Source organism: Dromaius novaehollandiae, chromosome 36 (assembly GCF_036370855.1).
Source record: "Dromaius novaehollandiae isolate bDroNov1 chromosome 36, bDroNov1.hap1, whole genome shotgun sequence".
Lineage (NCBI taxonomy): Eukaryota > Metazoa > Chordata > Aves > Casuariiformes > Dromaiidae > Dromaius > Dromaius novaehollandiae.
In genome coordinates this window covers 273,765-301,589 of record NC_088135.1, presented here as the reverse complement: position 1 = coordinate 301,589, position 27,825 = coordinate 273,765, and the positions used below count along the sequence as shown (strand labels likewise).

General features: G+C 59.1%; 2 gene segments (V, D, J or C); both read right to left on the bottom strand.

The window, feature by feature from the left end:
* Positions 1-80: 80 nt before the first annotated feature.
* On the bottom strand, positions 81-25,381 carry LOC112995345 (Ig mu chain C region membrane-bound form-like). The segment is given in 11 exon segments: positions 81-212; positions 1,122-1,285; positions 1,404-1,721; positions 2,693-2,992; positions 3,853-4,152; positions 4,400-4,708; positions 5,272-5,592; positions 6,289-6,624; positions 7,240-7,542; positions 20,615-23,297; positions 23,695-25,381. Coding segments are annotated over 9 exon segments (2,151 nt in total).
* Positions 8,313-27,825, bottom strand: LOC135325344 (Ig mu chain C region-like). The segment is given in 9 exon segments: positions 8,313-8,559; positions 8,890-9,014; positions 11,172-11,504; positions 12,013-12,339; positions 12,418-12,735; positions 12,824-13,129; positions 19,630-19,765; positions 27,240-27,586; positions 27,727-27,825. Coding segments are annotated over 9 exon segments (1,953 nt in total).

Here is a 27,825-nt window from a genome sequence, read left to right as displayed (position 1 = left end):
CACGAGGACGGCGCGCGCAGCCATCCCGCCTTGGCAGCACAGGCGCGTGCGCAAACGACCCTCGCGCGACCGATACCGCGGGGCGCTCCGGCCCGGGAAGGCAGCGGGCAGAGGGGAAACGCGCGGCGGGCGCACGGCTCCGACGGGCCGGCGGCCGAGGAGGGGTTGGGACGGGCCTCGGGGCGCGCGGGCGGCGCTGGGCGTTATTTCACCTGCGAGGGGAGAAAGGGAGAGGTTAGGGAGAAAGGTGTGCGATGCGAGGGTGTGCAATGCAATGCAAGGGTGTGCAACGCAATGGAAGGGTGTGCAACGCAATGCGAGGGTGTGCAACGCAATGCGAGGGTGTGCAACGCAATGGAAGGGTGTGCAACGCAATGCGAGGGTGTGCAACGCGATGCAAGAGTGTGCAACGCAATGCGAGGGTGTGCAACGCAATGGAAGGGTGTGCAACGCAATGCGAGGGTGTGCAACGCGATGCAAGAGTGTGCAACGCAATGCAAGAGTGTGCAACGCAATGGAAGGGTGTGCAACGCAATGCGAGGGTGTGCAACGCAATGCGAGGGTGTGCAACGCGATGCAAGAGTGTGCAACGCAATGCGAGGGTGTGCAACGCAATGGAAGGGTGTGCAACGCAATGCGAGGGTGTGCAACGCGATGCAAGAGTGTGCAACGCAATGCAAGAGTGTGCAACGCAATGGAAGGGTGTGCAACGCAATGCGAGGGTGTGCAATGCGATGCGAGGGTGTGCAATGCAATGCGAGGGTGTGCAACGCAATGCAAGGGTGTACAACGCAATGCAAGGGTGTGCAACGCGATGTGAGGGTGTGCAAAGCGATGCAAGAGTGTGCAACGCAGTGCAAGGGTGTGCAACACACTGCAAGGCTGCACAACGCGACACAAGGTTGTGCAACGTGATGCAAGGCTGCAGAGCGCAACGCAAAGCTGTGCAACGCGACACGAGGTTGTGCAACGCGACACGAGGTTGTGCAACGCGACACGAGGTTGTGCAACGCAGCACACTGCAACGCAACGCGACACGAAGCAACGCCGTCCATGCAAGGACGAGAGAAAGGGACGTTTCTCGGGGGGGGAGCGCAGCCTCGCCGCAGCCCCATCACCACCTTGATGAACGTGACGACTCCGCTGTAGAAGACCAGGACGAGGAAGAGGACGACGAAGGTGGAGAAGGAGGTCCAGGCGCCGTCGGTGTCCTCGGGATCGGCGTCGTCGCCGTCGGCCAGCAGCCCGCAGGGCACCGGGGGCGGGACGCCGCAGTCCCAGAGGCCTGCGGGAGGAAAGCGGGGGTCCGTCGCGTCCCCCGAGCCCCCCGGCAGGGCGTCTGCAGCCCCGCGCGTGCAAGAATGCCCAAAAAAACGCAAGAAGCGGGGAAGAGGCGCCCTCACCGGTGTCGGCGTCCACGGTCCTCTCCGCCACGGCGGCGGCGGCGATGTGGGCGGCGAAGCAGCCGTACGAGGCCCCCCCGGCCCACTCGCTGCGGGCCACCTCCAGCCTGGCCACGGCCGAGCAGCGCCGGGCCTCGTGGTCGCAGCTCGGGGCGACGGCCTCGCCGGCCGGGCCCCCCCCGCCGCCCCGCTGCCACCACACCGCGACCTCCGGCGGGTAGAAATCGTCGGCGACGCAGAAGAGGGTGAAGTTGCGGCTGCCGCAGGCCTCCGCCACCGACGACGGCAGCACGTGGATGGTCGGCGGCTTCAAGGGGCCTGCGGGGGACGGGGGGCAGCTGGGGGCCGTGGCCGAGCACCGGCACTGGCACCGGCGGCCCCTTTCTCGCGCTCCCTTGCACAGCGTTGCTGGGCTCTTTGCACAGCGTTGCTGGGCTCTTTGCAGCGTTGCTGGGCTCTTTGCAGCGTTACAAGGCTCTTCACAGCGTTACAAGGCCCTTTGCAGCATTACAGGGCTCTTTGCAGCATTGCAAAGCTCTTCGCAGCATTACAAGGCTCTTTGCAGCGTTACAAGGCTCTTTGCAGCACTGCAAGGCTCTTTGCAGCATTACAAGGCTCTTTGCAGCGTTACAAGGCTCTTTGCAGCGTTACAAGGCTCTTTGCAGCATTATAAGGCTCTTTGCAGCATTGCAAGGCTCTTTGCAGCGTTACAAGGCTCTTTGCAGTGTTACAAGGCTCTTGGCAGCATTGCAGGGCTCTTTGCAGCGTTTCAAGGCTCTTTGCAGCGTTACAAGGCTCTTTACAGCATTGCAGGGCTCTTTGCAGCGTTACAAGGCTCTTTACAGCACTGCAAGGCCCTTTGCAGCATTATAAGGCCCTTTGCAGCATTATAAGGCCCTTTGCAGCATTATAAGGCTCTTTGCAGCATTGCAGGGCTCTTCGCAGCCTCACAAGGCTCTTTGCAGCCTCACAAGGCCCTTTGCAGCGTTACAAGGCCCTTTGCAGCGTTACAAGGCCCTTTGCAGCGTTGCGGGGCCCTTTGCAGCGTTACAAGGCTCTTTACAGCATTGCAAAGCTCTTCGCAGCGTTACAAGGCGCTCTGCAGTGTTGCAAGGCTCTTTGCAGCGTTACAAGGCTCTTTGCAGCGCTGCAAGGCTCGCTATCGCATTGCAAGGCTCAGCGCGGCGTTGCAAGGCTCAGCACCGCATTGCAAGGCTCGCCACGGCGTTGCACGGGCTCTCCGAACCCCCACCGCCCCCCCGGACGCCCCCGAGGCCCCCGGCCCTCACCCGTGGTGCGGCTGAGCTCCAGCCGCGTCTCCTCGGCGCCGCTGCGGAGGCGGCAGGCGAAGCGGGCCGTGTCGTTCCACTGGCGCAGGCTGACGCGCAGCCGGCTGCGGGGCCCCCCGCCCTCGGCGCCGGGCTGCGTCCGCACGGCCCCGGGCTCGGCCGGGCGCCCCTGCACCAGCCAGCCCAGCACGGCGCTGCCCCGCGGCCCGCTGCACGTCAGCTCGGCCGCCCCGCGCAGGAAGAGCTCCCGGAAAGGCGGCGGCTGCACCGAGGACGAGGACGGCGGCGGCGTCTGGCAACCTGCGACCGCGGAGAGAGGGGGGCAAAAAAACCAGAGTATTTTTAGCTGTTCGACAGTGGGAATGCGTGGGGGTGATCGGCGCTGAAAGCTGGCGGGATGCATCGCGCTTCGGCACCTTGCAAAGCAAATGCAGCACCCAGCACGGTGCAAGGCTCGCCGCGGCAAAGCACGGTGTGCCACAGCGTTGCAAGGCTTCCCACCCCATTTCAAACTTGTCGTTCTGTTGCAAGGCGTGCCGCAGCATTGCAAGACTTGCCACGGCATTGCAGGACATGCCACGGCATTGCAGGACATGCCACGGCATTGCAAGGTGTGCCATGGCATTAAAAGGCTCAACACAATATTGCAAGGTGTGCGATGGCATTGCCAGGCTCGCCACGGCGTTGCAAGGTGTGCCATGGCATTAAAAGGCTCGTTACGGCATTGCAAGGCTTTCTGCCGCATTGCAAGGCTGGCCACGGCGTTGTAAAGCTTTCTGCCACATTGCAAGGCGTGCCACGGCATTGCAGGACATGCCACGGCTTTGCAAGGTTCGCCACGGCATTGCAAGGTGCGCGATGGCATTGCAAGGCTCGCCACGGCGTTGCAAGGCTTTCTGCTGCGTCACGAGGCTCACCACGGCGTTGCAACGTTCACCACGGCGTTGCAAGGTGCGCGATGGCATTGCAAGGCTCGCCACGGCATTGCAAGGTGCGCGATGGCATTGCAAGGCTCGCCACGGCATTGCAAGGCTCGCCACGGCATTGCAAGGTGCGCGATGGCATTGCAAGGCTCGCCACGGCGTTGCAAGGCTCGCCACGGCGTTGCAAGGCGCGCGATGGCATTGCAAGGCTCGCCGCGGCGTCGCAGGGCGTCTCACCGGGGTGGGCGAGCGACTTCTCCTCCGCCCACGGCCCGTGGGTCACCGTGCAGGCGTAGGTGCCGCCGGCCCGCCACTCCTCGGCGCCCAGCGTGGCCGTGCAGCGCTGCTGGAAGGTGCCGTCGGCCAGGGCCACCCGCTCGCCGGCGCAGTCCAGCCGCCGGCCGCCCGCCGCCTCCCAGCGCATGTCGACGCCGGGCGGGTGGAAACCGGCGGCGAAGCAGGCCAGCTCCCCGCCGCCGCCGCTGCCGCCGGGGGCGAGGAAGACGGAGACCCGCGGGCGCTGGGGGCTGGGGACACCTGCGAGAAGGGTCCGGCGGCGCCGGGTTTATCGCCTGCAACCTCCTCCCGGGGCTGCAAGTCGCGTTTGCACCCGAAAACCCTCCCGGGGAGGGAGGACGGGCCTCGCGGCGCGGCGGGGGGCTGCGCGGCGGCGCGGCGTCCCCGTCCCTTTTTGCGCCGCGGCGGGAGGAGGAATTGCACCGCGGCGGGGACGGGACGGGACGGGACGGGACGCGCCGGCGGGGACGACCGCGCCGCTGCTTACCGGCGCGGCCCGTGACACGCAGCGGCTGCTCCGCGGCCGGGTGCTGCACGACGCAGGTGTAGTTGGCCGCCTCCCGCCCGGCCGCCACGCGGAGGAGGCTGTGGGTGTAGAAGGGGCCGTCGCCGGCCACGGGGCCGCTCTCGTAGCGCTCGGGGGGCTCCTCGGCGCCCTCCGCCTCCCAGCGCACGCTGATGTCCCGCGGGGAGAAGTCGCTGGCCTCGCAGAGCAGCCGCGCCGCCGGGACGCTCGTCCCCGAGCCCTCGAGGACGGCGCGGGAGACGGTCACCACCGGCACCTTCCTCGGGCCCGCTGCAAGGCCGGGGGCGGCGGGGGGGAAAGGAGCGGCGGGGTGTGCGGTTAGGGGGTCTCCGGAGGGGAGAGAGGGGTTTGTGCAAGCCCGCGTGGCCCCGTGCAACCCCGTGCAACCCCGGGCAACCCCGGGCAATCCCCTGCAATCCCGTGCAACCCCGTGCAACCCCGTGCAATCCTGTGCAACCCCGTGCAATCCCCTGCAAGCCCGTGCAACCCCGTGCAACCCCGTGCAACCCCCTGCAATCCCGTGCAATCCTGTGCAATCCCCTGCAACCCCGTGCAACCCCCTGCAACCCCCTGCAACCCCATGCAACCCCGTGCAATCTCCTGCAAGCCCCTGCAACCCCGTGCAATCCCCTGCAAGCCCGTGCAATCCCCTGCAACCCCGTGCAACTCCCTGCAACCCTGTGCAACTCCCTGCAACCCCGTGCAATCCCCTGCAACCCCATGCACGGCCATACGATGCCATATCACCTCGTGCATCCCCGTGCAACCTCGTGCACGGCCGTGCAACACTGCACGCCCTCGTGCACCCCCGCCGCCACCCCGGGGCGACTCACGTGCCGGCCCCACGGCGAGCTCCTCGGAGATGCTGCCGTGGCAGGGGACGTCGGCGTGGCAGGCGAGCCTCAGGCCGGCCTTCCACTGCTCCAGGGAGACGGGGTAGGTGGTGAGCAGGCTCTCGGTGCCGTTGGCGTGCGGGGTGACGGTCCCCACGGGCCGCTCCGGCTGGCGGCTCCCGCCCGCCTGCCAGAAGAGCTTGGCGCCGCGCAGGTGCCAGCCCAGCAGCAGGCAGCTGGCCACGGCCTTGCCGGCGAGCGCGTCGCCGAAGGACGGCTGGGTCACGTACAGCCGGGGCGTCATCGAGCCGCTGAGGCAGGCTGCAAGGGCGGGGGGGCAGCAGGGGGTGAGGGACCGCGAGGCTGGCAGTTGCCTCCCCCTCGTCCTTGTCCTCCATCGTGTCCGTGTCCCCATCGTGCATGAGTCCGTCCACCCGTGCACCCATCCATCACGTCCATCGTGCAGGCAGGAGTCCATCCATCCACCCAGGCACCCATCCATCATGTCCATCGTGCATGCACAAGTCCATCCACCCACCCCTGCACTCATCCATCACGTCCATCATTCATGCACGAGTCCATCCATCCATCCATCACGTCCATCGTGCAGGCAGGAGTCCATCCGTCCATCCATCACGTCCATCGTGCATGCACAAGTCCATCCACCCACCCCTGCACCCATCCATCACGTCCATCGTGCATGCACAAGTCCATCCACCCACCCCTGCACCCATCCATCACGTCCATCATGCAGGCACGAGTCCATCCACCCACCCCTGCACTCATCCATCTCGTCCATCGTTCATGCACGAGTCCATCCATCCACCCATCCGTCATGTCCATCTTGCATGCATGAGTCCATCCATCCATCCATCTCATCCATCGTGCAGGCACAAGTCCGTCCACCCACCACGCACCCATCCATCACGTCCATCGCGCACACGTGCATCCCTCCGTCCAGCCGTCCGTCGCATCCCTGCCCCGCGCGCGCCCCCACCGCCCGTCCGGGCCTCTCACCCTGGCACTTGCTGCTGTTGTGCATCTCCACGGCCCCGTCTCCGCCCGAGTAGGTCACCTTGCAGGTGTAGACGTCGCCGGCGTCCCAGCTCTCGCGGGTGATCTCCAGCCGGCTGTAGCTGCTGGCGGAGCCGTCCTCGCCCTCGCCGAGGGACACCCGCGCCTCCAGGCCCGTCTCCCGCCCGTTGAGCAGCCACGTCGTCGCCGCCGCCGCCGCCCCGCCGCTCCCGAAGCCCCAGACAATGCAGACCAGCTCCGGCGGCGCCGGGCCCTCGGCCGCCGGGCACGGCGGTTCCACCAGGTGCACGCGGGAGGACGGCCGCGCCGCCCCGCACGCTGCCGGGGCAGAGAGTCCCCGTCAGCCCGGCCCCTCGACGGGGGGCTGTGACCGACGGGAGGCTGCGACCGAGGGCAGGTTGCACCCGATGGGCAGGTTGCACCCGATGGGCAGGTTGCAACAGGGATGGTTGCACCCGATGGGCAGGTTGCAACCAACGGGAGGTTGCACCCAATGGGCAAGTTGCACCCAATGGGCAAGTTGCACCCAACGAGCAGGTTGCAACCAATGGGCAGGTTGCACCCAACGAGCAGGTTGCACCCAACGGGCAAGTTGCAACCGATGGGCAAGTTGCAACCGATGGGCAAGTTGCACCCAACGGGCAGGTTGCACCCAACGAGCAGGTTGCACCCGATGGGCAGGTTGCAACCAACGAGCAGGTTGCAACCAATGAGCAGGTTGCACCCAACGAGCAGGTTGCACCCAATGGGCAAGTTGCACCCAACGAGCAGGTTGCACCCGATGGGCAGGTTGCACCCAATGGGCAGGTTGCACCCGATGGGCAGGTTGCACCCAATGGGCAAGTTGCACCCAACGAGCAGGTTGCGACCAACGAGCAGGTTGCAACGGGGACGGTTGCTTTCCTGGCAGCAAACCGGCCGCCACGTCCTCACCGTCCGGCGGGAAGGCCTTGGACATGGTCTGCCTGTCGCCGAAGGTCACGCTGCAGCTCAGCGCCTGCCGGCGCCCCGGGTCCCGCAGCACCATGAGGTGGGTCCCGGCGGCCACGTCCTGGCGGGGTGGCGGCGGCAGCGGCGGGAGGATGAAGACGGCGCTGCCCGACTCCGGCAGGATCCACTTGATGCCGCTGCCCGGGCTGAAGCCCGTGGCCAGGCAGGCCAGGAGGGCGTCCGTGCCCGGGGCGCCGGCGCTGCAGCAAGGCACGATGGGGTAGACGCTGCCTCTTGCCGGCTTCCCTGTGGGGAGGGGGGGGACGAAGCTGGAAAACCTCTGAGGAAGCTTTGCAAAAAAAAAGGCGGGTTTCCAACCCCAAAGCGGCAGCCAGCCTCCGGATCACCTTGCAAACCGCCGGAGGAGCTGCGCAGCCGCCCGCCGCCCCCCGGGCAACGTCCGTCCCCGTCCGGCACCCAAATCCCGGCCGGTTTGTGGCAGCTTTTTGCAACCCACCCGGGACGCTGCGGTGCAACTCGACCTGCTTGGCTGCATTGCCCCACGGCATCCCTGCTCCGTGCGTGGAAAATCCCTGCTCCGTGCATGGAAAATCCCTGCTCCGTGCGTGGAATATCTTTGCTCTGTGCATGGCACATCCCTGCTCCGTGCATGGCGTATTCCCGCTCTCCATGCATGGAGCATCCCTGCTCCATGCATGGGATATCCCTGCTCCATGCTCGGAAAATCCCTGCTCCGTACGTGGGGTATTCCTGCTCTGTGCATAGAATATCCTTGCTCCGTGCATGGAATATCTTTGCCCTGTGCATGGCACATCCCTGCTCCGTGCATGGCGTATTCCCGCTCCATGCATGGGATATCCCTGCTCCATGCTCGGAAAATCCTTGCTCCGTGCATGGTGCATCCCTGCTCCATGCTCGGAAAATCCTTGCTCCGTGCATGGTGCATCCCTGCTCCGTGCATGGAAAATCCTTGCTCCATGCATGGGATATCCTTGCTCCGTGCATGGCGCATCCCCCCTGGAAACCGCGGCGCGGACGCAAGCAAAGACGGCACGTGCTGGGGAAACACTAGGAACCTTTATTTTTCCAGCTATTTACAAGGAAAAAACAAATCACAAGGGCAACCGAAGCCCGGCTGCAACGCCTCCCACTCCGCGGCCGCCGGTCCGGCACCAAACAAGCCCGAAACGGAGAGCAGGAGAGTCCCGAAACCTCCCGGCGGGGAAACGGGCTGCCGAGGAGCCGGAGCCGGTGGCGGCATCTTCGGGCAGTGTGCCTTTCCCAGGAAACCGGTTATTTCACCTGGAATCGGGGAAAGCAAAATGCATTTATTAGCACAGAGTTAAACATAGGTTTTTACTCTATTTTTTATACGTATTTTTTGCGCTATCCTATTTCCCATCCTTTCTCCTAGCATCCAGCTTTGAGCCCCTTTCAATATATGCACAAATGAATAAAAAAACTTGCTGAAACACCCTGGGAAAAAAGGGTGGAAAAAAGGGGATTTTTGGCCAGAGCGCAGGAGGAATCCACGTTTTTTTTTCCATTGGGGAAAAAAACTTTCCGCCTGGGTCTTTTGCACCGCCGGGGTGGAGCAGGACCGGGGAGCGAAGGCGGCGATTTAGCCCGTACCTTGATCAAGGTCACCGTGGCGCTGTAGAAGAGGCTGAGGATGAAGAGGACGATGAAGGTCGACGCTGTGGTCCAGAGGTTGTTCAGGTCCTCCTCTTCCACCTCCGTGAAGCCGTCCAGGTAGGCTTGGGACAGAGTCAAAAGCAAGTTAGCTCCTCCGCCCGGCCGGGGAAAAAGGCCCCGTTTTGCCGCGTTTGGCCCCGTTTTGCTGCGGCTTTGCACCGGGCGGGGGTCGCACGGGGTCGGGTGCTGCAAAACAGGGGCTGCAGCTCCGAAAGCCACAGGGAGGTGGAAGCGACAGGGGAAAACGCCCCAAAGCAGCCAAAACCGGGGCTGGTTTGCGAAAGCAACCTCGGCCTTGCCGGGGGCACCCGTCCCCACGGCGGGTTTTGGGGTTTCCGTGCGTTAAGTGGGAGCCACCGAGGAGCGGGAATTTGTCGCAAGCCATCGCCACGGGAGAATGGGTCGGCACGCAGAGGAAAAACCCCAGGAAATGGTTGCAGCTGGATGCAATCGGCAAAATTGGCAAATTTGCAAAATTCCCTGCAAATTCCCTGCAAATTCGATGGTGGGAGGGGGAGTTTGGGCTCTGTTTTTGAGGCGGCTTTTCCATCTGCCCATTGCTCCGCCGTGAGCTGGGACACCGGAGCGCGCTGGGGTAAATCAGCTCCAGCGCTGAACCCGGCTCCTTTTCCCCCAAAAACACCCTTTCCGGGGCGGATGCTCCCGAAAAGCCCCATTTCTGCGGTCGCGCTGCATTCGCCGCCGCGGATAAGCTTTTGCCCCCTCCGCTGCAAAGCATCGCACAAGCACCGGCAGCTGAGGTCGCATTGCATTCAGCAGACGAAAAATCATAAAAAAAATAAATAAAATCTCAGTTTTGCTCTTGCATCAGCTGGGGCTGAGACGCCCCAAAAGAAACATGCTCCGACAGAGAGCACAGGGATCCCCGAGCATTGCGGATTTGGGGTCGTGCATTCAAGGAAAGGCACAACTAGCTAAGGAAAAACCATGATTTGGGGTCTGGCGCTATTTTTTTCCCCCTCTTTAGCTTTGTCATCGGGGGTTGGACTGTTTCCTACTACGCACTGACCCCGCGCTTGCTTCGCCCCTCGGCTCACGCCCAACGGGTGCAAACGCGCCAAGTTTGGGGCTTCGCACCCAAATTTGCAGCTTTCTTTGGCCTCGGGCAGCTTTGCCACCCCTGCAAACAGGCTCCGTTGAGGCAAAACCCCTCCGGGTGCAAAATCCCTCCCGGAGGACGTTTTTCCCCTGGGAAAACCCTTCCGGCTGCCCCAACTTCTGCCTGCGAATGGCCCAGGCAGCTCCTGTGCTGGAAGAGGCGTCTCTCCAAAAAAGAACAGCAGCTTTTCCCTCTTCGTGCTCATTTTTGATCCCTCTTTGCAGCGTTTCCTGCTGCCTCCGGTTCCGGGGCAGATTTTCCCCTATTCCGCCCCAAAGTGGAGCCCTTTCCCAGCATGCACATTGCTTCTCCTCATGACGCTCCCCTGAAGGGCTTCAGTGGGGGACACGATTCCCCCTTTTTTAAAGGAAAAGATGCTCTAAAGCCTCCGCAAGCTGCTGCTGCAAAGGGGGACGTGTGCGTGCGCGCATCCCCCCGCCGCGCAGGGCCAACGCATCCCTAAATACCCCGGGAAAGGGGGGAAAAATAAGGCAGGTATCGCGTCAAGCGGCGCAAGAAAGCAGCGCCGAGCCTTCCTCCAGGCTCTCCAACACGCCGAGACGCCTCCCAAGCGGGCGGAGAGGCAGAAGAGGTGCAAAAGGACGCTGGCTGCAATTGCACGCGCAAGCCGGGGCCCCGCAAGCCGCTGCGAGAGGGTGCAAACGCCGCAGGCGCCAAGCGAAAGCCGCGCGGCAGCCGGGACGACGCCGGCCGGCGCCTCCTTCGCCCTGCAGCTAAAATGCCCCAAGGCGACGCGAGAAGAGCCAGGGAGGAGCGCGGACGCAGAGCCGGGGCCTTTCCGGAGCATCCGACGCGTCCCCCCAGGCCGCACGAGCCAAAGATCGCATGGGGGTGATGGTTGAGTCCAAAAGAGAGAATCGACTTTATTGCTGGGTTTTTCCCCGTCTAGAAGAGGGAACAATTTTGCACTCCAGAAACAACATCGAGGGAAGGATTTTCTTTTTTTTTTTTTGATTTTTTTTTATGTAGAGGTTGTATGTACACACGCGTGGGGGACGGGGGGGCCTCGGAGGGCGTTAGTAGCAGGCGCTGGCGGCGTCGGAGAGCACCAGGGACACATTGACCGAGGTGGGTTTACCCGAGGACTTGTCCACCGACTTCTGGGCCACCTGCAGCGGCAGCTTCTCGTGCCCCACCAGGCAGGTGTAGACGTTGCCGGCGGCCCAGTCCTCGCCGCCGACGCTCAGGGCGCTGTAGGTGAAGTAGGAGCGCGGCGGCTGCCCCTCGGCCGCCGGCGGCAGCGTCACGTAGTCGCCGGCCGCCACCGGCTCCCCGTTGCGCAGCCAGCGGACGAAGAGGTCGGGCGGGTTGAAGCCCTTCACCAGGCAGGTCACCGTCGCCGTCTCGTGCATGGAGAGCTGCTCGGCCGGCGGCGAGAAGACGTAGATGGACGGGGCCTTGGCGTCGCTGTCTGCGCGGTGGGAAGAGGGAGACGGGCGGTTGGGAAGAGCCGTGCGTCCCGGAGGAAGGGGGGTTGGGAGCGGGTTGCGGCAATTCCTGCATTTTGAGCCCGTTTCTGCCGCAGGAGCAAACCTTGGCGCACGCACGAGTCGCTGCGACGCGCGTGCATTGGGGCTCCAAGCAGAAACGCAACGCGCCTGCTTTCCCCAATTTTTGCCAAAAACCCCAACCCAATGGCAGCAATTCCTGCACTTTGGGCCCGTTTCTGCTGCGGGAGCAGCCCCTTTGCAGCGATTCGTGCGCGCACAGAAGTGGCGGGCGTTGCTCCAAGCACAATTCCCCAATTTTTGCATTAAAAAACCCAATGCAATGGCAGCAATTCTTGCATTTTCAGCCCGTTTCTGCCGCGGGAGCAGCCCCTTTGCAGCGATTCGCGCGCGCACGCGAGCGACGCCCTGAGCTCGGACGCCGACGCGCTTTGCCTTCCCCGATTTGAAAGCAAAGAAAGGGCAGCTCACCGCTCTTCTTCTGCAGCTTTTCCTCGGCGGGGAAGAGCAGCTCGGGGTGGCTCACTCTGCACGTGTAGACCTCCCCCTTGTCCCACTCGTCGGCGCAGACGGTGGCCACGCCGTCCACGCTGTAGAGGCCGTTGGGCTGCAGCACCTGGGGCAACGTCTTGGTCTCCAGCTCCTGGCCCGACTCCTTGCCCCAGGCGATGGCCAGGCCCTCCACGCTGGGCAGGTTGGCCACCCGGCAGGTCAGCTTGGCCACCTTGTCGATGAAGATGTCGGCGAAAGCCGGGGCGACGGTCCTCACCACGATCTTCACGTCCGGCTGGTGGTCATCTGCAGCGGGGGCAAGGGGGGCGTTTCAGCAGCTGCGTCCCCTCCCCGCGAGGGCCGTCGGCGGGCGGGGGGACTTACAGCCGCACTCCATGGCCTTGCTGGTGTTCCGCATCTCGGCGTCCACCTTGCAGGTGTAGGTGGTGCCGGCGTTCCAGTCCGACTCGGAGACGGAGAGGCCGCTGCTGGTGACGTAGCCGCCGCGGCCGTCGGGGACGGGGCGCTCGGTGGCCACGCCGGCCTCCTGCAGAGCCCCGTTCCTCAGCCACTGCACGGCGACGGGCAGGCCGCGGGGGCTGACCACCCGGCAGAGGACCGTGGAGTTCCTGTAGGGCCCCTCGAAGTCGTCCCGGGACGGCGGGTGGATGCTCACCGCGGGGACGGCGTCGACCGGGTCTGCTGCGGGACGGGCGAGAGCTGAGCACGCGCCACACGTCCCCCCTCACCGAAAGGCCCCGCGCGGCCGGGGCGGGGGGACGGGACTCACCGGGGTTGACCACCCGCAGGTAGCGGTCGCCCTCCGAGTGCCGGGCCCGGCAGTAGAAGGGCTGCTGGCTCTTGCCGTCGGGCAGCGGCAGCGTCAGCTGGCTGGCGGCCGTGTAGAGCCCGTCGGCGAGGGTCGCGGGGAAGACGGCGACGCCGCCGGAGACGCTCTCGTTGGCGTAGTTGGTCCAGGAGAAGGCGAGCGCCTCGGGCAGGAAGTCCAGGGCCAAGCAGCCCACCGAGTAGAGCTCGCTGCTCTCCGGCGTGCCGCAGGAGACCAGCGGGAAGAGGCTCGGGGCGCTGGGGCGCCCTGGGGGAGAGGCAGAGGGGAGAGAAGGGGCGTCTCAGCCGGCGGCGAGCGGAGGAAGGGCCGGGGCGGTCTGCGCGGTCGCGGTCGCGCGCGGCTCCTCCGTGCACGGCGATGGCCGCGATTTGCACCCCAGCCTCACGGGGAGCCACCACGGCGGGAAGCCACCCTGCCGCCACCGAGGAGAGGGACCGTGTCCCCCGCCGGTGCAAAACCGGGTGGAAACAGCTCGTTTTGGGGGGGGGGGGGGGGGGGAAGAGGGGGACGGTGCAACGCAACCCTGAGCCTGCAGAGAGCATCGCTCCAACCCAGCTGCTCCGCAGAGCCCACCCAGAGCTGGTTCTGCAGGACCCAGACCCGGTACCAGCTGGTACCGCCATGCACCAGACCCTGCTGGACCCCGGCTTAGCTGGTACCAGCACCCCAGGGTCCCCAGGAGCTGGTTCTGCAGGACCCAGACCCGGTACCAGCTGGTACCGCCATGCACCAGACCCTGCTGAGCCCCAGCTGGACCAGTACCAGCACCCCGGGGTGCCCCAGCTGCTCCACGACCTCCAGGGAACTGGTTTTGGTGGATCCAGACCTGGTACCAGCCAGTACCACCATGCACCAGACCCTGCTGAGCCCCAGCTGGACCAGTACCAGCACCCCGGGGTCCCCAGGAGCTGGTTCTGCAGGACCCAGACCCGGTACCAGCTGGTACCGCCATGCACCAGACCCTGCTGAGCCCCAGCTGGACCAGTACCAGCACCCCGGGGTGCCCCAGCTGCTCCACGACCCCCAGGGAACTGGTTTTGGTGGATCCAGACCTGGTACCACCACGCACCAGACCCTGCCGAACCCTGGCTGGACCAGTACCAGCACCCCAGGGTATCCCAGCTGCTCCACGACCTCCAGGGAACTGGTTTTGGTGGTTCCAGACCTGGTACCAGCCAGTACCACCATGCACCAGACCCTGACAAGCCCCAGCTGAGCTGGTACCAGCACCCTGGGGTCCCCCAGCTGCTCTACAGTCCCCCAGGAGCCGGTTCTGCAGGACCCAGACCCGGTACCAGCTGGTACCGCCATGCACCAGACCCTGCTGAGCCCCAGCTGGACCAGTACCAGCACCCCGGGGTGCCCCAGCTGCTCCACAAGGAACTGGTTTTGGTGGTTCCAGACCTGGTGCCACCATGCGCCAGACCCTGCTCGGCCCCAGCTGGGTTGGTACCAGCACCCCGGGGTCCCCTAGATGCCCCCCAGAGCTGGTTCTGCAGGAACCAGAACCAGCACCCGCTGGTACCACCATGCACCAGACCCTGCTGAGCCCCAGCTGGGTCGGTACCAGCACCCCAGGGTCCCCCAGCAGCTGGTTCTGCAGGAACCGCTCCCAGTACCACCATGCACCAGGCTCCACTGGACCCCAGCTGGATCGGTACCGGCACCCCGGGGTGCCCCAGGAGCCGGTTCTGCAGGAACCGCTCCCAGTACCACCTGGTACCACCACACACCAGACCCTGCTGGGCCCCAGCTGGGCCGGTACCAGCACCCCAGGGTCCCCCAGGAGCCGGTTCTGCAGGAACCCCTCCTGGTACCACCATGCACCAGGCTCCACTGGACCCCAGCTGGGTTGGTACCAGCACCCCGGGGTCCCCCAGGAGCCGGTTCTGCAGGAACCGCTCCCGGTACCACCATGCACCAGGCTCCACTGGACCCCAGCTGGGTTGGTACCAGCACCCCGGGGTCCCCCAGGAGCCGGTTCTGCAGGAACCGCTCCCGGTACCACCATGCACCAGGCTCCACTGGACCCCAGCTGGATCGGTACCGGCACCCCGGGGTCCCCCATGAGCCGGTTCTGCAGGAACCGCTCCCGGTACCACCATGCACCAGGCTCCACTGGACCCCAGCTGGATCGATACCGGCACCCCGGGGTCCCCCAGGAGCCGGTTCTGCAGGAACCGCTCCCAGTACCACCATGTACCAGACCCTGCTGAGCCCCAGCTGGGTCGGTACCAGCACCCCGAGGTCCCCCAGGAGCCGGTTCTGCAGGAACCCCTCCTGGTACCACCATGCACCAGGCTCCACTGGACCCCAGCTGGGTTGGTACCGGCACCCCGGGGTGCCCCAGGAGCCGGTTCTGCAGGAACCCCTCCTGGTACCACCATGCACCAGGCTCCACTGGACCCCAGCTGGATCGGTACCGGCACCCCGGGGTGCCCCAGGAGCCGGTTCTGCAGGAACCGCTCCTGGTACCACCATGCACCAGGCTCCACTGGACCCCAGCTGGATCGGTACCGGCACCCCGGGGTGCCCCAGGAGCCGGTTCTGCAGGAACCGCTCCCGGTACCACCTGGTACCACCATGCACCAGACCCTGCTGGGCCCCAGCCAGGTCGGTACCAGCACCCCGGGGTGCCCCAGGAGCCAGTTCTGCAGGAACCGCTCCCGGTACCACCTGGTACCACCACACACCAGACCCTGCTGGGCCCCAGCCAGGTCGGTACCAGCACCCCGAGGTCACCCAGCTGCTCCACCACCCCCAGGGAACTGGTTATGGTGGTCCTAGAGCCGGTACCACCTGGTACCGCCAGACCCTACTGGGCCCCGGCTGGGTCAGTTCCTGCGAAACCGGCTCCTGGGGGATGCCGTGGTGCTGGAACCGCTCCCGGTACCACCTGGTACCACCATGCACCAGGCTCTGCCGGACCCCAGCTGGGTCGGTACCAGCACCCCGGGGTCCACCCAGAGCTGGTTCTGCAGGACCTGGACCCAGCACCAGCTGGTACCACCGTGCACCAGACCCTAAATTTCCTCCAAACTGGGTCAATGCCCTCCACAGAGGCAGCCCCAGGAGGAACCCACCCATGCCCAAGCCCTCAGCCCAACTAATGAGCCAATTAATCAAGCAATTTAATTGCCACCCTGCAACTGCTCAAGCATCCCCTCCGCACCAGCTGCCTGGGTCTCAGCTCTACCCAAGGGCCCCGGATCAGTTAATTCAGCTCATTGAACCCAGAAATAAGTCTCCAAGATCAGGCACAGCCTTGAAGTTACTTCAAACAATCTCAAAGTATCACCCCAAAAAGAAAAAAGTGGGGAAAAAAATCAAACTATTCCTCAAAACACTTTAAATCCAAGTCAACAAGCACTCAGATGCCTCCACTGACAAAACTCATCGAAATCTGCTATTTCTCCCCATTTCAGCCATGGGCGACCTCCATCTGCTGCCGGTGGAGACCAGCAGAAAGCTCCCTGACTTCGAACCACAGACCAAAAATGGGAACTATCTCATCACCAAGCAGAAAAGTGGCCTAAAACGCCCAACATTTCCACCAAATGCAACTGCTGGACCGAGTGACAGGCCAACACTGAACAGTTTTGGGGCACTTCAGCCCCACTTACGCACCAAAAAAAGCAAACCTAAGCCCAAAGGACCAAACTTCCTTAAAAGCCATCAACCATCAATGCATAAAGTGAAATAAATCTCTTACCGGTTGCGTTTCTAGCAAGCGTTCACTTATTCCCATCCCTTTTCTTGCAGCGCCACTTCCAAGAGTTTAATTAATTGCCTTGCCGATAATTAGCGGTGGTCGCCTCCATATTTTTTATATATATATCTCTCTTAATAAACATCTGAGAGCTCATGGTTGAATTCCTTTCAAATGGGCTCGAGGGTGTCCATGACTTAAAGTACTTTTTAAAAAATAAGATTATCTAGGGAAAAAAGAAGTCTCTTCATAAAAATTAATTAGCATTAGTCAAGTCTTAAATGGGAGAAACACTCCAATCATTGGGACTATGAGCTAATGGGGCACATTGAAGTCACAATCATCACCGAAAACACTCAATTAATTGGGATTAAAAACTAATGAGAACATGTTAAAGTCACAATTATCAGCCACCTTGGGGTTTTTTGCTTTGTTTTTTTTAAAACAGCTTGACCCAAATCCTAAATTATTAAGGGTTGTTTTTTTGCATTGCGATAAATCCACAAGGTTAAAATCAGCAAATTCGGGTTTCCTGTCCGGGATGAAAAAACTCCCCTTTTGGGAAAACAAGACTTGCCCAGGAGAATCGTTTGCTAAAGCAAAACAAAAAAGACTTGACCCCAAAAGCGGCTTAATTTAGCCCAAAACCGCGGCGGGGGCTGATTTCCCTCCCCAGAGCAGGTGGCAATGTTTTTCAGTCTGGGTTATTTTTTGCATGCAAAAAAGGAGAGAAAAAAACACTTCCCATTTTCTGCTGTTTTCGAAACCAGAACTGGGTTATTTTAGGGCAGTTTCGGGGCTCGAAATAAACCACCCGAAAGAGCCACCTGCAGCCCCACGCTCCACTGAGCCTGGGCAGAAAAACAACCATTTTAGGTCTAACCCTTTCCCTCCCGAAAAAAAGGAGTTTTGATTTTATTTCTATATATTTTAGACCCTTTGGGCTGGCTCGAGTTTACCTTTTTCACACACAAAACCTGCAGAAAAGCAGGTTTTTTGATTATTTTATCACCGACCACAGGCAAATAATTAAACTATTGGAGGCAGAATATCTTTTAGAGCCCTGAATTCAGCCTTAAAACACTGCAGAAAAGCCAAAAACGGGCAATCAATCACCTCCAGCCTCCTGATCTGACCCTAAAAGCTCTGATCTGCCCCAAAGTCCCTTTTTCTTACAACAATTTGTTTTTCCGGGGGGGAAACATATTGCACGAACTTCAGTGAAACGTTTTGAGAGTCTCATTGGCATTAAGAGAGAAAAGCCCAAATATTTCAGTTTTTCTCTATTTCACTTAATAAGTGCAATAAATCGCTTCTCCTCGCAAAAAACCTACCGCTCCGCCCTTTAAAGAACCCATTTCCGGTTATTTTCAACCTATTTATGATTTCTGTTGCAAAGAACGATTAAGACTAACAAAAAGAAGCCTTTCCCCCCCACCAAAATCGCTATTTCTCCATAAACTCACAAAACACCACTGTTTTAACGCAAAAGCCTCGTAAAAACGTAATTAAAGTCACTCGTAAAAAAAATCATTAAAAACGAGACTCGTGGGGGCGATTTTCGGGAAAGGGGGAGAAAAAGAAGAGCCGAGAGCTCAAAACCAAGCGCCGAAAAGGAAGAAAACCCGATTTCCTAAAAATGTACCTTTAAAAACATAAGGTCCGGTAATTTATCGTTAATGATTAAATTATTCTTTTTCTCTCGGCACTTGAGAACCGTCTCAAGCGGCTCTTGGTTTTTCTCTGTTCAGGTTAAACCATTAAAGGATTAAAACATATATATAAGGGCATATATATAATATATATAATCCATTAAAGGAAATATATTATATGTTATATAATATATATAATATTATATTGTTTAGAATATATATTATATTATATATGTAATATATATTGTATTATATTATATATATTATATAACATATAATATATATTATATTATATATATTATATATCTTTCAGTCTTAAACAATTCAAACGTTTCCCGAAACAGTCCCCAAGATGCCAAATTCCACCTTTTCTACTTAAAAAAGGGACCAAATTCGCCCAAACGGTGCGAATCGGGAGCTTTTCCACACTCTCGGCCACCCTAAAATTCCCTAAAAAAAAAAAAAACACCCTAAAGAGATCAAAAATAAGATTTTTGGCACAGCAACCAAGTCCGCCAAAATTCACCCGCGAGCCCCTAAAACTCCATATTTTAACCAAAAACATCGCGATTCAAAGCACAAAGTCCAACCACTAACGCCCACGCCTGGACCTAAACACAGCAAATTATACCCAAAATCCACGAGAACCGGTCAAAAAAAGAGGGGAAAAATAATTACCTGCGGCCACTGCTGCTGTCGTCCCTCGGCCTCAGTCTTCAACCCATTTCGGGCCAAATCGCGCAATTTTCCCCTCACTAACGACCTCCCTGACTCTTTTTAACTAAAAACCGGGACTTTGGCCGCTTTCTCTGCAGCGCGCAGAAGCCCCAAATCCAGCCTAAAAACACCCGAAAAGCCGCTGTCGGGGCTCGACCTAAGGCCTCGACACGTCAGTTTTCCCACGGAAAATAAGACTATTTCTGCGATTAAAAACAACGCGAGGCCGAACGTGAGGGCCGATTTGGGGCCCTAAAGAGGAGATTTAAGTGCCCGGGACGAATAAAAACATTAAAAGTTTAAGTCCTCTGAGTCGCCCTGGCCGATCCATCCGCCGACTCCCTTTTATCGCCTAATTTGGCCCCAAAGCCCTAATTTCTCCGCGACTTGGAGCGAATTTCTCCCCCGCCAAAAAATTAACAAATCGATATTCGGGGGCAAAATTAAGAAAAAGGGGGGCAAAAAAGCCACATTTCCACTCCGCGGGCAGCCCGACGCCCCCTCGGAGATAAATCCGTTTAAAATTGGACGGGGCGGAAAAGGGCGTTTTGCCGGCTCGGGGGTGAAAACCCGGCGCCGAGGCCTCCCGACGGCCCCAAAATGCCCCAAAGTCCCCAAATTCCGCAAAATGCCCCGAAAAGGCAGGGCGAGGGGAGGAGAGGTCTTACCTGAAGAGACAGTCACCAGCACTCCTCGGCCCCAAGGATCGATATTATCACGGTGCGAAAAAGCCCCGAGGCAGCGCGCAAAAACCCCTTTTCTGCCCCAAATCGCAGCTCTCCAAGACCCCCCCCCCCGGGAGGACTAAAACTTCCATATTTCCACCGCCGCCGGCCCCAATCCGGCCTCCCCCCCCTCCCTGAAGTCCTATAAAGTGGGAATTTTTTGTCCCAAATCGAGCCTTTTGGGGGTCAAAAAGCGGGGAAATAGGCCAAAAGGCGACTTCTCACCTGGCCCCGGGCGGCAACACCGCAGCCGCATAAAAAAAATGGCCCTTTTCACCCCAAAACCTGCCGCCCCTAAGTCCTGGCCTCCACTCTTAATCTCTGCGCAATAAAATGCCTTTCCCCCCCAAAAAAATCGCCGCCTCCAAGTCCCGGCTTCCAGTCTCAGTCTCCGGACTAATTTTTTTTCCCCCCACAAAGTGGGGGGGGGAAATGAAGAAAAGACGGAAAAATGGACATTTTCGGCCCCCAAATGTCCATTTTTCATTTTTCCCGCACGGAGGGGGGGGAATAAAGAAAAGACGGAAAAATGGACATTTTCGGCCCCCAAATGTCCGTTTTTCATTTTTCCCGCACGGAGGGGGGGAATAAAGAAAAGACGGAAAAATGGACATTTTCGGCCCCCAAATGTCCATTTTTCTCCACACGAAGAGGGGAAAAACGAAGAAAAATGGGGGGGAAATGGACATTTTCGGCCCCCAAATGTCCATTTTTCTCCGCACGAAGAGGGGAAAAACGAAGAAAAATGGGGGGGAAATGGACATTTTCGGCCCTCCCGACGGCCGATTCGGGCCGTTTTGGTCCCTTTTCCCCCGCCCCGCGATGACTTTGGGGGGCCGTTTCGGCCCCCCCCCCTCCAGCGCCGAAGTCGCCCCCAATTTGTCGCCCCCAATTTCTCACCGCGAAACCGCCGGGAAAAGGGTCTCACCTGAGGACACGGTGACCACGGTCCCCTGGCCCACGGCGTCAATCCTGCTAGGACAAGCACAGTGCCGCGCCGCCGCCGCCCCGGCCGCCAAAACCCCTTTTCCACCTCTTTTCCACCCCTTCCCCCAGTCTGTTCTGCAAAACACAATTTAAAAAAAAAAATAGTAAAAAAACCACCGCAGCGAAACCCGCCGGCCGCAGCCACATCGCCCCTTTGGGACCCAAAACCCAACCAGCGCTGCCGAGGCAGCGAAATGGGGCGAAACAGGGGGAAATCGGCGCTCTGCAATAGCCCTTCCCTCGCCCATCACCCTCCTTTTTTTGTTTATTTCGCTTTGGGGGATGCTCGTTTGCTGCATTTCCACCCTTTTCTCACGCAGATCGTTTCTTTTCCCTCCTCCCAGCCCCGAAGCACCGCGCCCGCCTGGAAAAAACACTTTAACAGCCCAGTTTTGCCTTTTCTGAACCCCCTTTGCAAGAGCAATTTCTTGCACCCCCCTTGCACCCGCTGCACCAGCAATTTTGCCCCTATTTCCCCCCCTTTGCACCAGCAATTTCGCGCACCCCCTTGGGAAAACGCAATTCCTCCCCAATACCTGGTTACTGCAAGTTATTGCAAGTTTTGGGCGCCGCTCGTGCAAATGTTTTGGGGAGGAGGAAAGGGACCCCCCCCCCCCCTTCTCCGCAGCTCTGGGCATGCTGCAAATTAAGAAATGTGGGGGAAAAGATATATTTTTTTCCTCCGTTCTTGCACTTTGCCACAGAGGAGGAAAAACCCTTTCCTGGGGCGATGCAAAAATCAACTTATTGATCTTTACAGAGCTTTGTGCCAGCACGATTCCCCCCCTCCCTCTATTCGCCCTTAAACACCCAATTTGCACAGAAATAGGGGCACCAGGAGGAAAAGCCAGCAGCGATCAACAGCTCCGGGCTGAAAACCTCCAGCCCTGGGAGGAAGCACCTGGCCCCAGAGCTGCCAAAATCCGCTTTTCTCCAGCAAACGCCACGAAGTGAGGCTCCAAAAAGCAGAAACACCAGCAAGCAAGGCTAAAGCACACCAAAAACCCAGGAACTGCTCTCAGATGCACCCAGGTTTGTGCAGCATAAGGGGGGACATGCAGCCAGACATGCTTCAGGTCCCCCTTTTCCCCGTAAATCAAGCCAATTTGCCCCCAAAAAGCAGCAATAACAGTTTTACCTCCTTTCCCTGCTACAAGAAGTGCAGCAGCACCAAATTAAGCAAATCCCCCATTTTCCCCAGCGCAGCCCATTTTTACCCCGCGCTGCCCTGATGCCCGGCACCTGCGGGGGGGGGGGGGGGGGGGGGGAGGGAGGGCTGCCTTTGGGCTTAAAAGCTTGGAAAACGGCTCCTGGGAGCTGTTTGGCTCCCAAAATTTGGCTTTTGGGTATGCACAGTGCTGCTGGGGCTGCTCTGCACCTTGCAAGGTAAGTGCTCTGCCGGTCCCTGTTTTGCTGCTCTTTTGGGTTGTGTTTCTGCAATTTTGGTCCCTGCCCATAATTGCATTTATCTGCTTGTTTCTAAGGGAAGCAAATGCCCTTGTTTGGGGTCTTCCAGGCAGCCAAGTCCCCTCTGGCTGCTGCCACTGGGGGTTTTTTGCAAAATCTGTGGGGTTCAAATGCAACAGTGAATGGGGGGCTGTTGGCCGAGCCTCATTTTGGGGGGGTTTTGGCAAGTTTTGTTTTTTTCTCCATGTTTTGCCCCCTCAGTAGTGGTTGGAGCATCCCCGGGTCCTTTAAATCCTCTGATTTGTGTCGCGCTGGGCAGTGGCGGCTGCAACGCTGCTGCTTCGTCTCTTATTTTCCCCTCTTGCGTTTCTGCGATACGAGCGGCTGCAAAACACTTTGCTAAAATGCTTTTTTTTGAGCTGCTTCTCCCCCAAATCCCTTGGGCTGGTGGCTCCCAGCAGCCCCCGGTGCCGGGTGAGGTGGGGGCTCTGGGGCTGCGCTTTTCGGTTGAAAGCTGCTGTTTCTCGCCGGCGTGAGCGATGCAAACGTGCGGTTTGGCGTTAACCCCCAGCTCTCCGGGGCATTAAAAATCACCGAAGCGGAGAAATTATTTCAAATAAGAGCTGGGAGCTGTGCCGCTCTGAGCCAGCGGGAGCTCTCTGCAAGCTCACCCGGCTGGTCTTTGCTGCAGGGATATAATTGGTTTTATTGCTAATTAGAGTGCATTTAATGACTTTTTTTTGCGTTTTTCTATTTGCACCAAGCCTTGATTATGTGGGCAATGCTATAACTGATTGAATAACTGCAATATAGCTAATTGGGGTGTGTTTGCGTTGTGATAACTTCCCTGAAAGCTGTGTTTTGTGGTTTTGCGCAAGAAATAGCGAAGGAATTGCTAGGATCGCACCTTGTGGCAATGCGTTTCCTGCAGGGATTTCTCTGGAAGTTGCCAGGATTGCAGCACCTCGTGCTGGGATTTTATTATTTTTGCAGGATCAGGCGGGTTTTCCTGTTTCCCCTTAGGTTTGCTTGCAGATTTTGTGTTCCTCCCGTGCTTTGGCCCCAATTGAACGCTTTTCCTGCAGCCGTTTTGGGGAGGGTTTTTGTCTGGGTGTGTTTCACAGTGATCAGTACCAGCAGCAGCACCCAGTGATTTACTGCAGTACAAAATGCCACCGGGGGGGAACTTCCCCCTTTTGCACTCTTATTTCTTCCCCCTGCAAGAAAAAGAAGCAATTGAGCTTTCTCGGGGCTTTGCTTTCTGCATTTCTGCAAATCAGTTTTTTGGTTTTTTTTTTTTTTTTATGGTTGCTTTATAGCAAAGCAGATGCTCCTTCCAGGCAGAGAAGCGGGAGAGTTTTGCAAGGAGGTTATTGCTGTGCCGGCTTGCTGCTGTCGATTAATTCCTCGTGACTTCCTGAGATCGGTATTTTTAGCTGTTTTTTGCACGCAGATGTTAACTGCGGGGTTGGCGCTGCCGGGGCTTTGTGGCGGACGGGTTTTTGCTATGGCCTCTGTCATGGTGTCATCATAACCAGCATAACCAGCACAACCAGCATAACCAGCATAAGCACAAGCACACGGTGATGCAGACCCGCACAAAAAGGTCCTTACCTCGCACCCAAAAAGCCACTGTTTTGCCCCAGGACGGCGCTGTTGCTGCCTATTTTGGCCATGGCATGCATCCCCGTGCATCGGCATAAACACGCAGCGGTGCGCGGTAGCACAAAACCTCCCTCGCCAGCGAGAGCCCTGCTGCAACGCAGTAAATGCACGGCGGGAGGACGGGCTGGGCCGCTGCTTTACCTCCCTGCCGTGCGGCCTGTTTTGGGGCAAAAAAGGCCTTGAAATGCTCGTCGCGTGCCGAAAATCCCGTTCTGCTGCTGCGTTGTCCTGCTGGATTTGTACAGATGCTGCTGCTCTGGTGGAAACCCCAATTAGAGGCACGCACAAAGCGGCTAATGACCTCGCTAAAGCCTAAACCGGGGACTGAAGCAGTGGTGGGTTTTTTGCACAAAACCATTTCTTTGGAGGCTTTTGCGTAGTGAACTCGGTCTGCAGAGGGTGCAAAAGCAGAGAAATCCCTGGCTTTTTCTTGGCAACGTTGCACCATTTGCGATGAATTTTTTGCATCCAGGATGGGGGGGGGGGGAGAATTTTTTTTGTGGAAAAAGGCGTTCCTCTCCTCTCCGCGGCTTGCAGCAGCTGTTTTTGTCAGGGAGTTTATCACCGTGATACCAACCACCAGCACCACCCACGGTGCCACAGGGCGGTGCAAAAATCCCTCATCCGCAGGAAAAGACGCTTTCGGCACTGGGCCTCCAGCCGCGATTTCTCCGTTGCGGGCGGCGATTTGGAGCCGCCGGGGGGTTTTGTCACGGGCCGGAGCACCGCGAAATCCCGGCGTTAATTCCTTGCACCCTGCAAGCTGGGGTGCCCTGAAGCATAAATTCCCAAAGCGATTCCCAGGGCAACATATATTCCTTTATATCCCTTGCTGGTGATGCATTCCTTTATATTGCGATATATCCTGGCGGATCACCCCTTTTTGCAAGGATTGGAGGGGTTTAGGGCATCCTGTAGTGCAGCAGCCTGTGGATACGGTGCATCTTTCCCAGGAAAAAGAACATTTTCCAGCATGGATTTGCTTTTTAACGCACCTGCGACACGCACGTGCCGAAATCCCCGCTCGCCTGGCTCGGCGGGATCGAAGAGCCTCCGTGTCTGCGGTGGATGATTTTTGCTGGTAAATGCTGTGCAATTTTTGTGCATTTCCAGCAGGTGCAACCGCCCTTTGCGGCAGCTCCTGCCTTATCCTCGGGGTTCGCAGCAAGGAATTGCATGGTGCAATGCGCTGCTGTCTTTGCTTTTTGCTTTTTCCACTCTCTGGGCAAAGAAAAACCTTTCTTTTTAAGGGGGTTAAATCCCATTTTACGGCTCCAGTGCCCTGGCATCATCCATCCTCCCTCGCGGCACCGGGAGGGCTGCGTCCGCTGGCAAACGGGGCGGATCGGCGTGCTGGGAAGGTGCAGTTTGCTCCAGAAAAAAAGGAGATGTCGCTGATGCTCCTGACCCAGGTGGTTTTCGGTGACGGCGCCAGGATCGGGTGGAAAAAATGCAGATTTCAGTCGGTCCGCGGTGCTCCTCGCTGCCTGCTCCCCAGCCCGGAGAGCCGGCAGCAATGACCCCGGCGGGTTTTTAAGCTCATTTTGGGGGGCTGGATCTGCATAAGCAGAAAGGCAGCAGCATCCGGGGGGTGGAGAAACGGCGTGGGAAATGGCAAAAAAAAAAAAAAAAAAAAAAAAAAAGCAGTTCGCCTCAATGCAAATCAACCCGGGGCATGAAAATGCCTGAAAGTCCGAAACTGCCCCTGAAATGCCCTTTGCAGGTGGCTTCTCCCTCTGATGACTCGAGGAAGTTGTAAAAATAGCTGTTTGATCTGCGAAAGGAGGCTTTTGCTGGCTCCAGGGGCCCTGTTTTGGGTCATTTCCCCGTTGCATCTGCTGCTGTGTGACGGGTGCTTTGCTGAGGTTTGCGCGAGCCTGGCTCGTTGCATGGGGGGTTATTTTGCTATAAAAAGCTTTACTAAGGCACCATGTCTGGAGCAATTCTTGCAGTTGCAGCAGGGTCAGATGCTCTGGTCCTTTCATGGGCTCTGCCAGGATTTTACTGAAGGTTGCGTCATCCCAGCGGAAAAACCTGTGTTTGCAAAAAAAAAAAATGCACTTTTTCCCTGAAGGCAGGCACACTTTTGTGCTCAGAAAGGAGGTTTCCTTTTTTTTTTTTTTTTTTTTTCTGGCAAATCAACCTGGGGGTTGATTTTTTTTTGCCAAAAAAAAAAAAAAAATTGCAGAATTTTGCAGAAAGGAGCAATCTGCTTTTTTTCAGAATTGCCCCATCCTTTTGCATCGCGGCTGATGGGTCCCTTGGCCTCAGCTCGTCCTTGTGTTGCTCTGGAGGAAATAACAGCTGCAGTGGTGAAGCAGTTGCATGCAAAAAGTGATTCCCCCCCCAAAATCAGAGCCCCTGGATTTTGCAGGGCTGGAAGAAACCGAGGTGGTTCTGGGATTCCTCTGTTAGTGCTGATTTATGTATTTTATGGCCTGACCTTCTGCAGCTGTTTCCCCTTTGCGGTAGATCTGGGGCTTCCCCCCCCCATCCCCCCGGCGATGGCAGCAGTGCGGAGCGGGGTGGGGGCCCAGCGGTGGGGCTGGGACTGGGGCCTTGTGCAGCGGGGCTGGGGGGAGGCGCCCGGTGCCCGGGCATGGTTTGGGGGTTCAGGCGCAGTTTTGGGGATAACACATGCGGTGCGGGGCTTTCTGCAAGGTGCAAAGCCTTTTGGCATGGTGCAGGGGAATTCTGCAAGGTGCAAAGCTTTTTGGCACGGCACAGGGGGGGAATTTGTAAGGGGAAAAGCTTTTTGGCATGGCGCATGGAGCCCAGACATGGTGCAGGGGGGGATTTTGCAAGGTGCAAAGCTTTTTGGCACGGTGCAAGGGGATTTTGCAAGGGGAAAAGCTTTTTGGCATGGCGCATGGAGCCCAGACATGGTGCAGGGGGGGATTTTGCAAGGTGCAAAGCTTTTTGGCATGGCGCATGGAGCCCAGACATGGTGCAGGGGGGGATTTTGCAAGGTGCAAAGCTTTTTGGCACGGTGCAAGGGGATTTTGCAAGGGGAAAAGCTTTTTGGCATGGCGCATGGAGCCCAGACATGGTGCAGGGGGGGATTTTGCAAGGTGCAAAGCTTTTTGGCACGGTGCAGGGGGGGATTTTGCAAGGGGAAAAGCTTTTTGGCATGGCGCATGGAGCCCAGACGTGGTGCAGGGGGATTTTGCAAGGTGCAAAGCTTTTTGGCACGGTGCAAGGGGATTTTGCAAGGGGAAAAGCTTTTTGGCACGGTGCAGGGGGGGATTTTGCAAGGGGAAAAGCTTTTTGGCACGGTGCAGGGGGGGATTTTGCAAGGGGAAAAGCTTTCGGCACGGTGCACAAGGGTGTTGCAAGGTGCAACAAAGACTTGGCGCGGCGCATGGAGCCCGGACGCGGTGCAGGCCGTTCTGCAAGGCGCAAAGCTTTCGGTGCGGTGCCGGCAGCCGGGGGAGCGTGCAGGCATTGCTGCCCTCGTGCGTCGCGGGGGGGAAACGACTCGCTGGGGATTTTGCCGGGCCGCTGCCGGGCTCTGCACCGCCGTGAGCACCAGCACTTTTCGCGCAGTAGTAGGTGCCGGTGTCGTCGGTCTGGAGGCTGCTCATCTGCAGGTAGAGCGTGCTCTGGGCGTTGTCCCTGGAGGCGGTGAAGCGCCCTTGCACCGCATCCGCGTAGCCTGTACCACTACCATCGCTGCTAATACCCGCGACCCACTCGAGCCCCTTCCCGGGCGCCTGCCGGACCCAAACCATGCTGAAGCTGCTGAAGGTGAAGCCGCTGGCCTTGCAGGCGAGGCGGAGGCTGCCGCCGGGCGGCTGGAGGCCCCCTCCGGACTCGCTCAGCTGCACGGCCGCCCGCAGCCCTGCGGAGAGAGGAGAGGAGAGGAGAGGAGCTGAGCGGGGTGGCGGCAGCGGAGGCCGGCGCGGGGCCGGCCCCAGGGGCGGCCGGGGCCGCGGGGAGCCCCCCGGGGCCGGCGGGTGCCGGCGGGGGGTCGGACCGTACCTGGCAGGGCCGCGAGGAGGAGGAGGGCGAGGCCGTGGAGCCGAGGGCTCATGGCGGCGGGCGGGAGGGGCGGTGGGTGCCGGGGCGGTGGCGGCGGGA